At 41.5% G+C, this 15,839-nt stretch overlaps 1 protein-coding gene across 1 annotated transcript in view; it reads left to right on the top strand.

Moving 5' to 3' along the window:
• The first annotated feature begins 1,295 nt into the window (after positions 1–1,295).
• The window catches only part of RXFP2 (relaxin family peptide receptor 2), a 168,974-nt gene continuing 154,430 nt past the window's right edge, over positions 1,296–15,839 (top strand). The window contains exons 1-2 of the mRNA XM_069466955.1: positions 1,296–1,540; positions 1,819–1,903. Coding sequence (XP_069323056.1) covers positions 1,296–1,540; positions 1,819–1,903 — 330 coding nt within the window. The remainder of the gene's footprint in view (positions 1,541–1,818; positions 1,904–15,839) is intronic.

Here is a 15,839-nt window from a genome sequence, read left to right as displayed (position 1 = left end):
GGCCACCACATTGAGTCAGCGCCATCAGGGGCCACCATGGTGGCTTTGAGTGATGGACACAGCTGACAGGGTTGGCAGGTGTGGGCTGAGGGGCAGGGTGGGTGTCCTGAATTTCTGTGCTGAAGGCATACAGCCTGAGGGCACTTGGCCAGGCTGGAGCAAGGCAGACTCAGAATAAGAACCTCTTCCTGTTAACAAGTGCTTTTCTGCCTTTCCCCCAGTAAGATGTCCTAGCAGTGCCTCTCTGCGCTTTGCTCGCTCACTTATCCACAACCAGAAACATCTCCTCTGACATACCAGTAGTACAGCTTTCTTCCCTCGCTCTGAGTTCTTCTCAAGAATGGCAGACTTGAAACAAATCTATCAGAAATACTGTCTAGACAGCTGGCCAGAGGATGATACTAATTCTTCCCTAACCTTCAGAAAGCAGAAGCACTTTGATTTCACCTGAGTTAAAAATAAATTCTAATGAAATACCTGATGCAAATGCAGAAGTACCTATTGGCAAAATTCACTCCATGCTTTGAAATTAATTCCAAAGCACACTGGCATTTATCTTTGATTTAGAAAGGGGAAAATTGCTTTCCTTTTTGTTCTTTAAAATTTATGCAACTATTACAGGGGGGAAATTAGAATACTGAAGTATAGAAATTGAATTATAATCCAGCACAATGCATTTCCTTTCCCAGAAAGTCAAATGTCATTTGCATTTGAGATGATGAGCCTCCTGTGGAATCTTTATAAATAATTTTTTCTCTTTCTTCCTCTTATATTCTTCAAATTAAATTTTTGTCATTTGAGGAACTCTAGGCATTTTCCTTTTATTCAGGCTGCGCTGTTATAGTAATCAGGTTCTCTGAGACATAAGTGGGTCACATGAATATATTTCAAAATAGGATTCGGGGCTCACAAAGAATGATATGAAAATTACTGGGGAAACAAAACTCAGGCATTTGATGATGATGATGATGGTAAAAACCTGATATTGCCTAAAGTGGAACATGAGGCTTTGGGTTTACAAATTAGGGGGGTCATTGCTGCCTTTCCTAAGAGCAATGAAGGTATTTATTTCTTTATAAGATCTTCTGAGCATTAAGTGAGATTTACATCAATTTTTCTTTTTTTCTGATTGCAATTGGTATTTTAAAAAATGTATACAGAGGGATGGGATCATTATAAAGTAGGGCTATGAGAGTTTCTGTCCTAATAGGGGTTAGAGCTCACTTTGTGACCTGGCTTGCAAAATCACACAGCACGTAACAGTATGTCTCTTAAGATAGAGTTTTTATTCACCTATGACTAAGGCGCACCCAAGAGAAATGGAGATGGACGCAGCTGAGGCAATACGACAGATTTCACTCAGTACTACTGAAGCAGGGGAGAGAGGCTCCAGTAAAACCAAGGCCACCTACAAAGGCAGCGAAGACAGCTGGGGAGTTAGGCCAAACTGCAGGGTGAGGGTGTCAGTGGGCGGGAAGTTACTAAGAGAAGACATACAGAGCCTCTTGTTCCAGACCAGCCAGGGATTCAGACATCAAGGGTAGGGGCGAAGAATTTCATCAGATAACAAGGGTGGGGGGAGTTTCACTAAACTGAGCAGAATTCTTGCTAAAACTGGGCTCTACAGGCCGAGAACAGAGCCCAAGGGTGAGGTCTTATTGAAAAGAGGGCTCGGAGGAGCCTGTCTAAAGTTTGGTCAAGGACAGAGTCCTTATCAGGTGGCACGTAAGTATCACCCCATCGGGCTGCTGCTGCTCGGAGAAGCGCGCTTGAGACACTGCTCGAGGGACCTTCCCATTTCACCACCTCTCTTTGAAGGTGCTGCCGGGTTTTAGCCCACGGGCAGCCCCATCTCTCAACATACAGCCACCCAACCCCGCCACTTCCAGATGACAGAGAACAGGTGTGTGTGGGCACAGGTGCCGGGTGGGGGTAGTGATTGGCAAAGCAGACCTTCGCCAACAAATCACCCAGCCCGGCCCTTAGTGAACAGGAATCCATGAATGAAGCAGGAGTGGGTGGAAATGTCTACAGAGGTAGGGGTGGGGTATGTGCCAGTTCCTCTTTAAGTGTACTTGGGAAGTGAGATAGATTTTCAACATTTAGAAAATACATAAAATAGGTACCAGTTTAGAACAAACGTTTTGGTTGCCTGTTCCTCACGTGGCGTGGGTCAGCCCTAATGCCTGCAGAACTGGCCTGGTTCCCGCCAGCACATTGGTTCTCTTAAAAAGAAGGTGAGTTTAGAGCTGAGCTCAGGGACTGCTGAGATGGGAATTTTCCTGACCTGCCTCCTCACATGCGCCTCTGGGCCTTTTCTAACGGGAATTGTCAGTTATTAATCACAGAGAGAACAGCCGGAGGAGGTCAAGCTGTCTCAGTCAACCCTCCGCCATGTTTGTGGATATTTTCAGCTCACTTTGTTAAAGCTTGCTGCATTTTCTATCTTAGGATAGATATTAAACTTCTTGTCCTAGAGCAATTTCTACCATATTTATTTAATAACTAGATTTGAATACTGGATTTCACTCCATAAGCTAACAGTTCATTGATCTGTCCAACGAATCTTTATTATGAGCCTACCATGTTCCAGGTGTAGGGATTGATGGGAGGAAAAGAGTCCCCAGGCCCACAGAGAATAGAATGACAGGAAGTGGCATTTTCTGGAAAGGAAAATAGGACAAGGGAAGGAGAGGAGAAGGAGGGAGGAGGTGACATTTGAACAGAGACTTGAGTGATGTGGGAGAAAGGTCTGTGTGAAGAGCTCAGGCAGAGACAAGCCATTCTCTTGGTTTTCTCTCCTTGGTCTACAGTGGATTTTATCTAGTCTACCTCTTACTTCAGTCCCAGCTTCAAGCGGACCAGCCTAGAGCTCAACTGCATGTCCCACCTCTTGCCACCTGAGTGCTGTCTCCCTGCTGCACAACTGGCCACACATACGCTTGTTGGTCACCAGGGTTGATATCCACAAGGATGGCGGATTTCAGCCTCAGCTTAACACTCTGGTTTCCAGCTTCCCTTTTTGTTTCTGCCTCTGGCCTTTTCCCCACTTTACATTTTAACAGATGTTTTCCTATTTTATCCAGCATTTTGGGGTATTTTGTATCGTGAGATCTAGTATGGCTAGAAAAGGAATTCCATCTTATTTAATCTTAACAGTCCTGTGGAGTATATATTTTATCCCCATTTTATAGATGAGAAAACTGAGGCTTGGAAAGTTTAAGCAGAAGCTTGCCCAAGATCACACAGGTGGCTACAGGGTAAAGCGGATCTAAAGCCCAGAGTTGCCCCTCTTTGATTTCTCCCTCTGAATAAAAAATGCTATTTATTGCATGCTTGGAATAAGAAAATCAACTAACCCAATGTGTATATGAAAACTTCGCTCTAGATCCCCGTTAAGCTAGATCCTTATATGCATTAAGTTTACATAAAGATTGAACTTTATAAAAAGTTTGTAATTTTTGGTACATTGAACTAGAAATAAGTCTAGCTAAACTGGCATTCTCTAAGGGATATAACTTACTTGTCCTCCCTCCTCTGGCCCCTGGAATCTCAGCTGCAATGGTTGGGTTGAATCTACCCAGCCTAGGTATGGATCCGTAAATACTTGTGTGTCGCGGGGATGGGCTGGGTAGATGTGTGGAGAGAGTGACATCTTCGTGGATTTCATGAAGACGACCAAAGGATTCAGCGAGGCAGAATGAGTCACACTATGGAGGGAGGACCATGCAGAGTTTTCTCTGCAGGCAACCTCGGTGTAGTGATTCTCAGCGGAGACGCAGGGCAGCACCGTGGGGCAGAATGGTCTCAGAACTGGAGCCGCTGAATCTGGATTGGAATCTCCTCCTCTTACTCGCTCTGTGACCTTGGGCAAATCTCCCAAGTGCTCATAGCCTCTCATTCATGTCTAAAGTGGGAGTAATTTAGATTGATTAGGAGGAGAATTGTGGAAAAACCTGGATCGTGTGCTGTCTCCTTCTTGCTAATTGAGTGTGTCAGGCTCTCTCTTCCTAACAAACTATCGTGTCCTTGTGTCTATTAAAAGGCTGTGCTCCAAAGTGTAGGATGTTTCCATCGAAACGGGTTTAATGAGCAGTTTTGACAAAGGATCAAATATGATTTTCTTTTCCCCCCACGATCTACCAACTGCACTCTGTGGAACACCCTTCCCCACTGATAAGGCTGCCTTAAGGGCATCTCTTCCAGATACGATCACACTTCAGCAACTCGTGGTTGTTAAAACAGTTTCATTCTAGTTTTCATGATTTAGTTCTGTTCAAATATTATTCTCATATTCTCAGGGTCGGTTTCATGGGTGTGTGACTACACAGTAGCTAAGGGTCCTGTGCTTGGCCGTCCTCCTGTCGCACTGAAATTCTTAAGAATTTTAAACAAGGGGACCAGAATTTTCATTTTGCACTGGGCCCTCCAAATTCTATTGCTACTCTTGCGTATTCAGTTTAAGCTCTTCTCCTTCTTCCAGCGTAGGTGGACTTGGGACTCAGGTTCTTGGAACAGGGGCGGGGCCACCACGTGTCCTTTCCCACCTTCTCTCCCTCTATTCCTTCTCTGCCCTTAGTCCTTTGATGTTGGAGCAGAGAGGACAGTGTGGAAGACAATAGTCCCCTCTCTGTTGATAATTGAACTAAACTGCTTCTGCCTTTTTGGTGTGGGAGGGGAGGTGGCACCTCCACACCATCTATCTCCTGCCACATATCTCTGCTGCGTGCGCTATGGGGATGCATGGAGTCTAATTGCTGGTGTGCATCCTCTCTGAACTAGACTCTGCAGAGTTCAGTGCCTTCCTTCTTAATGCAGCAGGCTCCTAGCTGAAATCCTTGCACTGTTGGTAGCCCATAGTCATGGACCAGCTAGTCGAGACCACAGACTGAGTTAGTGGGTGCTCAAGGGCTTTATTCTGCTCACTCCTGTCCCCCTACTATGGGGGATTAGCCCTGAAGGTGGAGAAACAGTTCCAGAGCTCCTCAGAGGCAGCAGAAGCAGCCAAACCTCAGCCCATATGCCCCAAGTGCTAAGGTTTGTTGTGGGTTAAACTGGGCTTATTTCAATTAAAAGTAAAAGTAACCCCAAATGCAAATTGTTTTAGAGCACTTAGTCCCCATTTACTCATATCACTTAGACAAAGCAACCTTGGCAGTCTATGAGACAATTCTATATCGCTTATTAAGTTGTAGATATTTATACCAGGTTTCTTAGGCATCTGATACTAAGTCTTTCTCCTTAAATTGCTGGAGAGACATGACATCAAGATTAGCTAAAAGAAAAGTCTTGTGCTGATCCAGAAGCTTGGTTTCAACTTCTCTGTTTCTTAATTGTCCTGGTCCTGCTGATGCTCCTCATGTGGCCCTTTCTTCCTGACCCTGCTATCTAGGCTTGTACTGAGGCCTTCATTATTATTTGAAGAAAAGCCCATGACTTTTTTAATACAGTTAGTCAAAGTTTACTTAAAGCATTGTCTTTTTTTTTTTTTTAATCTATACAGTTTACCATCCATGCTTGCATGAAATAGGCTATCAAGGATACACTATATTCTCAGATAAGTAACCAGTTTTCAATTTCTAAGAAAAAATGCTGACTGGTAATCAGTGTGGTCAGGGAGTATTACTGGTTTCATGTCCATGCTCTCTCACGGGACCTTCTTGGGACCTTCTTGCCGTGCACTGATCCTCCTGGAATGTGAACATTAGGCTTCAGGGTCTGTTTTCCATAAACTCCTTTTCCTCCATCCCTTTCTCCTTCTCTTCCTCCCTCCCTCCCTCCCTTTCTTCCTTCCTTCTGATTCAAAGAGTTTTGTTTTGTTTCCACAAAAATAAATACTACATATTAAATTACAGTCTTCTTTGTTCATTAAGCTTGTACCATTCCACCCTCTTGCCAGAGAGCGAATCTCCATAGCAACTTCGGTACGTATTCTTCTGGTCGTGTGTGTGTGTGTGTGTGTGTGTGTGTGTGTTCAAGTATGGCATTGGTTTGTGCACTTTTTAAATGGACATGGATATCATTAGACTTTATATATGTTAGCCTATCGTTTCCTTTTTTCATTCACCATTTTCTTTCCCAGGTTTACCTCTGTTGACTAATGTGTTAGTCAAGGACTGCGCTGTTATTTGGTGAATTCTATTTGCCACATTTTTTACTTTCCCATACTGTTCTCTTTCTATCCATCACTCATTTGGAAATAACACATTTTGTTTTCATTATATCAGTAGTTCGCACTGAAATTTAACACATGTATTTTTAAAATGTCTAAACCGGTATCTTAATCCCCCCGCTGAACCTCAGACTATTTTAACTACTATTTTAACTATTGTCTCATATTTCACATGTACCTGGTTTAACCTTCAAAAGTAGTTATTATCATAAGAAATGATTAGCATTTACAGTCAGTACTTACTTTGAATTACCAATAAGTTTATCATTTTTTTGCTAAGTATTTCTTCATTACATCTTTGGTTGTTCAATATTCTTATCCTACGTATGTGGGAAGCATTTTCAGTGAGTGTCTGTGAGTAGTAAAGCCTCTCAATACTTTTATGTTCCAGAATATCTTTACTTTGTCTTTATTATTGAATGATATTTTAGTTGCTTATACAATTTTTAGGCTGACAATCACTTTATCTCAGTGTTTGAAAATATTATTTCATCATTCTGATAACTACCACTGTCTAAGGAAATCTATTGTTTGAAGCTGTAATTGTCATTTCTTGGAGGGGGATCTGTCTTTTATCTCTGTAGCAGCATCTGAGACTTTGTCTTTCATGTTTTGGAGTCTCACTCCCAAGTACTGATTTTATTTATCTTGCTTAATGACACTTTTATAAGACTCCCATCTTTTTTCAATTCTGGAAAATATTCAGCAATTTTCTCTTCAAATGTTGCTTTCCCTAATTCTCTGCATTCTCTCCTTGCCAAACTCATACAGGATATACATATACATTAGACCTTTTCATTTTTAGCCTCTGTGTCTCTTCATTTTGCTTTCTTTTTACCCTCTGTGCTCCATTTTGGTTGATATTTTTATACTTATTTACCTGCATTAGTCTGCTGGGATTGTCATAGCAAAATACCACACATTGGGTGGCTTAAGCAACAGAAATTTATTTCTCACAGTTCTGGAAGCTCAAAGTCCAAAATCAAAAACAAAACCTGTGGGCAGGTTTAGTTTCCCTGGAGGCTGCTCTCTTAGTGTGCAGGTGGCTGCCTGTTTGCTGTGTCCTCGCATGGCCTTTCCTCTGTGTGCATGCAGCCCTGTCTCCTTTTTATTCAAATTTCCTCTTCTTATAGGGATACTAGTCATAGTGCACAAAGGCCCACACTAATGGCCTTGTTTTAATCACCTCTTTAAAGACCCTATTTGACCTGGTCCATGCCTGTAATCCCAGCACTTTGGGAAGCTGAGGTGGGAGGATCACTTGAGGCCAGGAGTTCAAGATCAGCCTGGGCAACACAGCAAGATCCCATCTCTAAAAAACAAACAAAAAAATTAGCTGGGCATTGTGGTGTGTACCTGTAGTCCTAGCTACTGGGGAGACTGAGGCAGGAGGATCAATTGAACCCAGGATTTTGAGGTTACAGTGAGCTATGATCATGCCACTGCACTCCAGCCTGGGCAACAGAGTGAGACCCTGTCTCCTATCTCCAAATGCAGTCATATTCTAAAGTACTGGGGTTTAGGACTTCAACATATGAATCTTGAGTGAACACAATTCAGCCCTTAACACTACCAATTTTACTATTTCTCACTTTACCTAAATCTAGATTTTTATTCTTTTTTAAAAATTTTCAATGGTCATGTATTTGATTTCAAGAATACTCTTTTTGTTCTTTCAAAGGTTTTCTCTTTTATTTTTCACACTGTCAACATCTCATCCTATTTCTTTCTTTCATTAAACATTTTAGACATATTTATTTTAACTATTTTAACATTTCTTTGTGGGGGTTCTATTATCTTCAGTTCTTGGGAAGGTACATCTTCCAAAAATGTCTCTTCTCTTGACTCTCTTTGTTTTGTTTTTTCATGTCACTTTTATAATTTGTATTGTTATTATTTTTTACTGTGAGCTCCCTGTTCATCAGGTGTCTTCTGAGGGAATCCTCTGTGTGCTGGCTATGACTTACAGAGTGATTTCATGTTTGCCCATGTTGGGAGCACGGCGGGCTTCCACTGTGCCGGATCATTTTTCTGTTAAATTCTTAACTTAGTGTCCCTCCGCCATGCAAGTGTTATGAATTCAGATGCCGTACATGTGCACGGTGCAGGAGAACAGTTCAGATTTCTCATGAGTGGGTCTTTTTCTCCCATATTTCTTAGGGGACAGCAAACTTCCCATGACTTTCCCACTGGAGTTGCCCTTTGAGACCCCTGTCTTTGGGCGCAGGTGCTGGGACTGGAGCTCCCTCCCACTCGGCCTGCCATCCCCGTGTGTCAGGTCCCACACATGGGAAGCCTTTGGCTTCAGCATCTGCTCATCATTGTGACTTGCTTGAAATAGGCTATCAAGGATACACCAGATTCTCAGATTCATTTCTTGGTTTTGAGCTGAGCTCTGTATTAAACACTTCTTTGTTATATGCAGCATTTCTGTGTTCTGGAAGTTAAAAGAGGGTTTTTTTCCCCTTTTCCTGTATCAGCTCAGTCAATTTCATTGACCTCAAAGACCTGAAATGCTGGATCATCATCAATGTCATCCTTAATGAGGTCTGCTTCATTTAACAGAAGGTGCAGAATCCTGCCGCTTGGCTATGGATTACCTGCGTGGACTTTTCCTTCTCCTTGATTGGTTCTGCTGCTTTTCCTCTTTGTGTTCTGTCCACATTGCTCCAGTTGGAAGGCCTTTCTCCTTATGTTTCTTTTGGTGCAGAGAATGATTTTCATTTTCAATCTATTTCATTTTAAATCTTAGCATGGATCTGCCACTGGGGCAAAGCACAAATGCATTATTTTCCCTATTGAATATGCGCATCTTTCCTTGTGGCAGCAATCCAGAGTTTTTAACCTTTAACCTGTCAGCTAAAGAATGACAAAGTTCATAAATTTGGAAAGGAGAGCTTTATTTCTTATAAAGGGTTGCAGCGTACAGTCTGGCCATCTTGCAGGCTGGGAAGCATAACCCTGGGCCAAAGCTGAGAGCAAGCACTTCTAGGAAATGGGATTCTGAGTGGGGTGGCCAAATATACATGTTTAATAAGCTATAGGAGGAGTTTTGAGTATTTATGAAAGGAGAAACATATGCATGTGCAATTGAGCTTCATGCAGTTTCATGGGATCCATGTTCAAAAAAATGGCAGTATTAACATGACCTGAAGGTGGAGTTTTTGGCCTCTGTGGCCAAAAAGTGAAGAAACGACACAAAAACCCTCACTGTGCATCTTCCATAGACTGGCCAGAACCACGCTGTGGTCAGTGGTCTCTTATCCGGAAGGAATGCTGGTCAGTCGTGCTGAAACCACAGTAAGGGAGGAGCAGCATTAGGCGGTGGGTTGAAATCGGAGGTGGAGCAAGTCTTTCCAAAGGGCTGGTTTCTATTTGGCCCTTAGGGTAGAAAGCTTAATTGTGGTTAATGTGGTTAATGGGGGGAGGTGTGTCTGACCTCTCAACCTGAGATGGCCAAGATTTCAGTTTTTAGGGTTTCTCTGGCCAAGAGTGGGTCACCTTGGCCAAGAGTGGGTCCATTCAGTCAGTTGGGGTAGGGGGACTCAGGATTTTATTTTTATTCCTCAAATCCTTTTACATCCAGTGTTGGGTAGATCATATACTTTGACCTACATTAGCTCACTTGACACTCTTAAGATCCAGTGAAATAAACCAGGCACAGAAAGACAAATATTGCATTTTCACACTCATATATGGGACCTAAAAATAAATTGATCTCAAGGAGGTAGTGAATAGAATGGTGGCTACTAGAGGTTGGTAAGGGTGGTGGGAAGGGGTAATGAAGAGGTGCTGGTGATGGGGTAATTCTGTTGAATAGAAGGAAAAAGTTCTAGTGTTTAATAGTGCAATAGGGCAACAATAGTTGACAATAATTTATTATATTTCAGAATAGCTAGAAGTTTTCAAATGCTCCCAACATAAAGCAATGATAAATGTTTCAGGGGAATCATGTCCCAATTACCCTGATTTGATCATTATATGTTATATGCTTATATCAAAATATAACATGTACTCCATGAATATGTACAATTATTATGTATCAATAAAAAAAATCCAGTGTAGCTATTATTAACTTAATTGTGTAGCTGGGAAAACTGGGCTGCAGGGGATAACTAACTCATCCAAGATGAGTAACTTGTAAGGTTGATGAGGCTACTTCCTCCACCTCGCAGGAAGAACTTCACCAGGAAACAGCCCGGTGGGGTTTGCTGGCTCATTTCCTGTCTTGTTATGACAGTGGGTGGAATTTGCAGGGCTCTCCTGAATCCCAGAACTTGTATTTATAAACCCTCTCAGAGAAACCTCTGCAGGATTCTGCCCTTTATTTTGCATATCTGAAACAACACCAAAATCCCTTGGAGATGATTATGATAATAGATACAAGGATGATTCTGAGAAATGCATTCATTTGCTCTCTGAAAAGCTGTGTGTTGCCATTTTAAACTTCTTGGAATTCTTATATGAAATTTCTAGGGTATACTTTTTGGCACCAATTGCTACAAATTTATAGCAAAGGCTTCATAGACTCAATATATTTACATGCTGATGTATGAGTTTGATAATTTTATATCATGGAATATTACATATTTTCATCTTCAGAAATGCAATTGGCATACTGATGTAAAATTCATAAAATGCAGAAGATTGCTTTGGCTCTGGTCTTTGTAATGTAAGCTTGGTGATACCTTAAAAAAAAGTATTAATGTTCTGTCTTTAGGCCCTCAGTTTTCTCTATCATCTGTCTCTCCTGCTCCTGCCATAAGTAATTCCCTGAAATCACCCCCGCTTTCTGTGCTCTCCATTTCATTTTGTCTTGTGGAGTTAATGACAAAGGAACTATTGGAAGATTTTACGGGCAACTCCGCATTTCTTTTTGGTGTCCTCAGGTGCTGGACGAGGCCACCCCTATTTATGTCTTTTCCTTCCTTATCTTTTACATGAAAAAGGGAATTGAAAGGCTTTTCCATCTGCCCTGCATTTGCCTTGTGGCTTCAAGAATATGAAAACTAATCAAAGTGGAAATTGCAGATTTTTATAACATCTAACAGCAGGTACCTTTACTTTTAAAATACAGAAAGAAGAAAATGGAACAGAAACACAATTGACAGTTAAAGCCACAAACCTTCAAAGTTTCATCTCTAGGGTCTCTTAAAAAGAGAAAGCCTGTGTGCTCTGGAGGATTTTACTCCTGGGATTTAATGTATAAAGATGCTTCGATGCTTCCAAAGGGTTTCATGTCTCACAGTTATGGGCAGATTTTCTCAAAGTTGCATTTTGCCCAATACAGTGTTCAATATTGTCTTCACATCAGCAATTTCAGCTGGAGCTACACTTTAATGTCTTTTAGACCCTGAAATCACTCATCCTGCTACCCTATGAAATGCCAGTTTTACAACAGCTGAAACTTTACCTACACACCACTGACTGGGTGAAGAAAGGAAATAGATGATGATTTTTAATTACTACCTTGAGTCAGTCGCCCAGTAACACCTGCCCACTTACTGTCCTGCAAACAGTTTTTAGGGTGGAAGGAGAATTGTGCTTATTTGGGTTACTAAGGGTAAACGTGTGTGTGTGTGTGTGTGTGTACCTGAGTTTGTGTTTTGCTATACTCCCTGACTCCTTCTGTAAGCTTTGACTTCATTTTTGTCAGTTCCAGGGTATCTGTTCTCAAGAAAAGAAATTTGAGACACCTGAATTTTTCTCTGTATTTATTGTCTTACTCTTAATCTTTAGTGTCTCTCCAAGTACTTACTGAAAACATTGTGTGACACTGTTGTCCCCAATCCTTGGGCCCTGAAGTCCCTACCAGTCAGTCTTCAGTGGCCTGTTAGGAACCGGGCTGCACAGCAGGAGGTGAGCCGCAGGTGAGCAAGTGAAGCTTCTTCTATATTTACAGCTGCTCCCCATTGCTCGCATCACCACCTGAGCTCTGCTCCTGTCAGATCAGCACTGGGAAGCAGCTGCAAATGTAATAAATGTAGTGTGCTTGAATCATCCCAAAACCATCCCTCCCCCAACCCCAGACCGTGGAAAAATTGTCTTCCATGAAACTGGTCTCCGGTGCCAAAAATGTTGGGGACCACTGGTGTAACATATTTCAAAAAAGAGTGTCAAAGCCTGATAGCATTGCTGAGAGAATTAAAAAAAAAAAAATCCTCCAGAGAAAACATCTGACACACAAAAAATATCATAAGTCTCATTCACAACAAGAAAAATAATCCCTTAAAAGAAAGTGAGGAAACCACTGAAAAAGAAATATGATTTTGGATGTCGCCCAAGACAAACTGAATCAGAGGAATTAATTTTAAAAGCATCTTATGGTTTTTATTGATACACAGCTTAGCATGGAAGAAATGACCAGGTCAAGAATGGTCCTTGTTTTTAGTAAATTAGGCAGGATGCTCCAAAGCAGTGGCTTGCTCTGATTTTTGAGTTGTCTTTTTAAGTATCATATTTATTTTATGAATTCTCAGTACTTTACGTGACTTCCGACCCTCCCATCCTGCTCACGGCACAGCAGGCAGGGCAGAATTCAAGCTTGGTGTGGATGTGTCCAGCTTCAGGTCAGTGAATCAGCAGCTGGACCAGATCCTGAATTACAAACTTTAAATCATGGTCTCACTGATCTACAGCCAGGGAGCTCAGCCTCACCATTTCTAGGTATAGGCTCTTGATTTGTGAACCAATACCTCAGCAATTAATCAAGAAATAATTACTCATGGAGCACCTCTAATTTGTTTTTTCACTCTCTGGGACTAAGTGAGGGTATCCTTTATCTGTCCTTGTGTAGCTGATGCTAATCTGGTTGGGGAGATGCATTGTTTAATATGTATTAGAGCCTAAGCAATGAGCAAGATGTGCAAGTCAATGTTATCAATATAATTAATGTTGTAGAGATGAAACTTTCTTTGCATTCACAGAAGAGGAAGATCTATGAGGATAGAAACTATTTAGGAAGGCTTCAATCAGAAAGGAGGTTAAATGAGCCATAGGGAAAAGGAGATGCAGTATAGGCTGGAGAACAAAGTACAAATATATTAAGGCAAGATTTTTGTGGAACAGAGTGGTAAAACATAGAGTAGAATAGCCTACGTAGGGAACATAAGATTGGGAGAGAAGTGTAAGGTCACTCTACACCTCCACCCTCATGTTCCTGCATAAATCTCCATATATCCTAAGCTTCAGCCACTTTTGACCATTTGTTATTATCTTTGTCCATTTATTTATTTATGTTTTAATTCAATCGCCCAATGAATATTTATGGAGTGCCTACCTTGTGCTAATACTTTACCAGTCACTGAGGGTTCAAGGGTGAATAAGTGGCCATGATAGCATATTGGTTACGAGCATGAATTTTGGAATCAAATAGACTTGACTAAAGGCCTGTCTCTGCCAGTTACCAGAACAAATTATTTAATTTCTCAAAGCATCAATTTTATCATCAGCAAATATGAATACCTTACAAGTTTGTTATAATTAATATTTTGTCTAGCCTTCATTCCTCCTTACCAATTTTCCTTTATAGAATTATTCCTCCCTTTTCCATGAAGTTTTAGGATGTTTTCAAGTGGAAAGTGTTTGATGTGTGAGTCATCCAGTGGGCAGTACCTTGTAGATATCATCTTAGATTTCCAGGACTTCCCCGATTCCTCCTTCTCCTACAGACTAGTTGTTGAGCTTTTCCTTTGATTCTGTGAATTATTATACAGCTGCACCCTCCTACACCACACAATTTTTCTTTTGGTATTTAAGTTAGCAAGCCTCAGATTCTATTGCCAATGTATGCAGATATTATGAGAACTAAACAAAATACACCAAATAAGGCATTTAACACAATCAGTCGCATGTGAGTGCTTAGTTATGCTAGCTATTATTATAATTATATTTATTAAGACTGTCATGACCTCTGCCCTTACTGTTCTAATAGTGCAGGGGGTAATGTAGAAAGATAAACGGGGTCATGGTGTGATCAGTTGTGGTTGAGGGAAGCAGACAGTGCTCTGGTGCTCAGAGGGAATGGACTTTACCCAGGCCAAGGGGCCAAGGAACACATCCTGCGGAAGGGACAGCTATGCTGAAATGTGAGGCATCAGCCAAGGATAGCTAGACCCAAAACTTTGGCTGGGAAGAGTCCTGAGGTAGAGAGGGGGCAAGGAAAGTTACTAAGGCAAGGGATCAATGTATATGAAGATCTGGAAGGAAGGGCAATGAAGCATCCTAATGAAGCTGAAGTCAGCTGCTCGAGATAATGGTGGGAAAGTAACCAGTGTTGGAATATGCAGAGCTTCCTAAACCAGGTCCAGAAGTGTTGACTCCGTACTAAGAGTATGGAAGAAGTACTGAAGGGTTTAAAGCATGAGTGGTATGATCATGGTCATACGCCTTAGAAATCTCCCTCTGATATGGAAGAAATGAAACTTCATATTTTGCCTGGACTAGAGCTCCCCAAACCAGCCATAATCTTTCTAATACTGATACCTATATCAAGACAGAGACAGACTGAGGAGTCAAAAATGCTTTAGCTAAACAAAGAATTCACTCAGCATTTATAGGTTGAAATTAATTATAGGAGAAATCAGTTCCTGTCTTTTTATAACTTAAGTGGAAAAATATAATCTTATATAACAAATGTGATAGCATAAATGGTCAGACTATTCAACCCTATAGCCCAAACAGTTATATACCTTAGAAAGTCTGGTTTTTATCTCCTTAAATATTAGTGAACACAGGAAGATGCTCCATAAAGTGAAAACCAGGAGAAGATGCTGCCTATCTGTGATCTTTAGAACTTGCTGCCAAGAGTGCTGCTAACTTACTGTGCTTTCATGGCCACAGGGATGTAAACATCCCACAGCCTCTTCTTCCTCACCACTCCTGGAGGAGCAATTTCAAGGCAGTGTAAACAGTCCTTCATGCACACAGTGCCTGCAGGGTTACTGCCACTTTCTTTGCAAGGCCTCATGCTGAATACTGTGGTAACTTACTGCTTCTAAACCAAGGTCAGTCAAAGTTGAAACAGCATCCGTCTTGATTCTATGTTAGCTACTCTGTAGAGAACCAGCTGAAGGCAGACAAGATTGGGAGCATTTTGGAGCTGACGGTCATTTGGATTTGAATAGTGGAAATGGGAATGTGTTTTAGAAACCCTGAGGAGATGGACTGAGTGGAATGTGGTGATTTGTTGGGAGAGGGTGTTGAGGAAAGAATGGGGGCAAAAATTCTACAAGTGCTATGGAGTATAGAGATAAGCTATGCCCAGTTCCACCCCTTGGATTCAGGATTCATGTTTTGTGGCTATGGGAGAAACAGCATCATGTGTTGGTGACTGGCTCAAAGCATATACTGGGGCCTCAACCAAGTCTTCACTGGCTCTGAGTTGACATTAATACTTGGGGCATAAAATGCCACTGTGTTTCTAAGGAATAGAAAGATCTAGGTTTAGGTATCAATTCTGCCACTTATTAACTGAGATCTCAGGTACCTTATTGAACTTGCCTAAAATTTTTTTTTACTCTTATGTTAACTAAAAATAAAAAAAAAATGGCAACAGGATATTACTTGGGTCAATACATGGATGCTGAACACACCCAGGAAAATGATGAATCCTGAGGTGGAGAGAAGGGCTTCACGCCAGGTGCTCAGTGAATGAACAGAGTGGTAT

This window comes from Eulemur rufifrons, chromosome 4 (genome assembly GCF_041146395.1).
Source record: "Eulemur rufifrons isolate Redbay chromosome 4, OSU_ERuf_1, whole genome shotgun sequence".
NCBI classification, from domain to species: domain Eukaryota; kingdom Metazoa; phylum Chordata; class Mammalia; order Primates; family Lemuridae; genus Eulemur; species Eulemur rufifrons.
The sequence above is the reverse complement of the archived record's forward strand: the minus strand, read 5'-3'. Positions and strand labels throughout refer to the sequence as shown.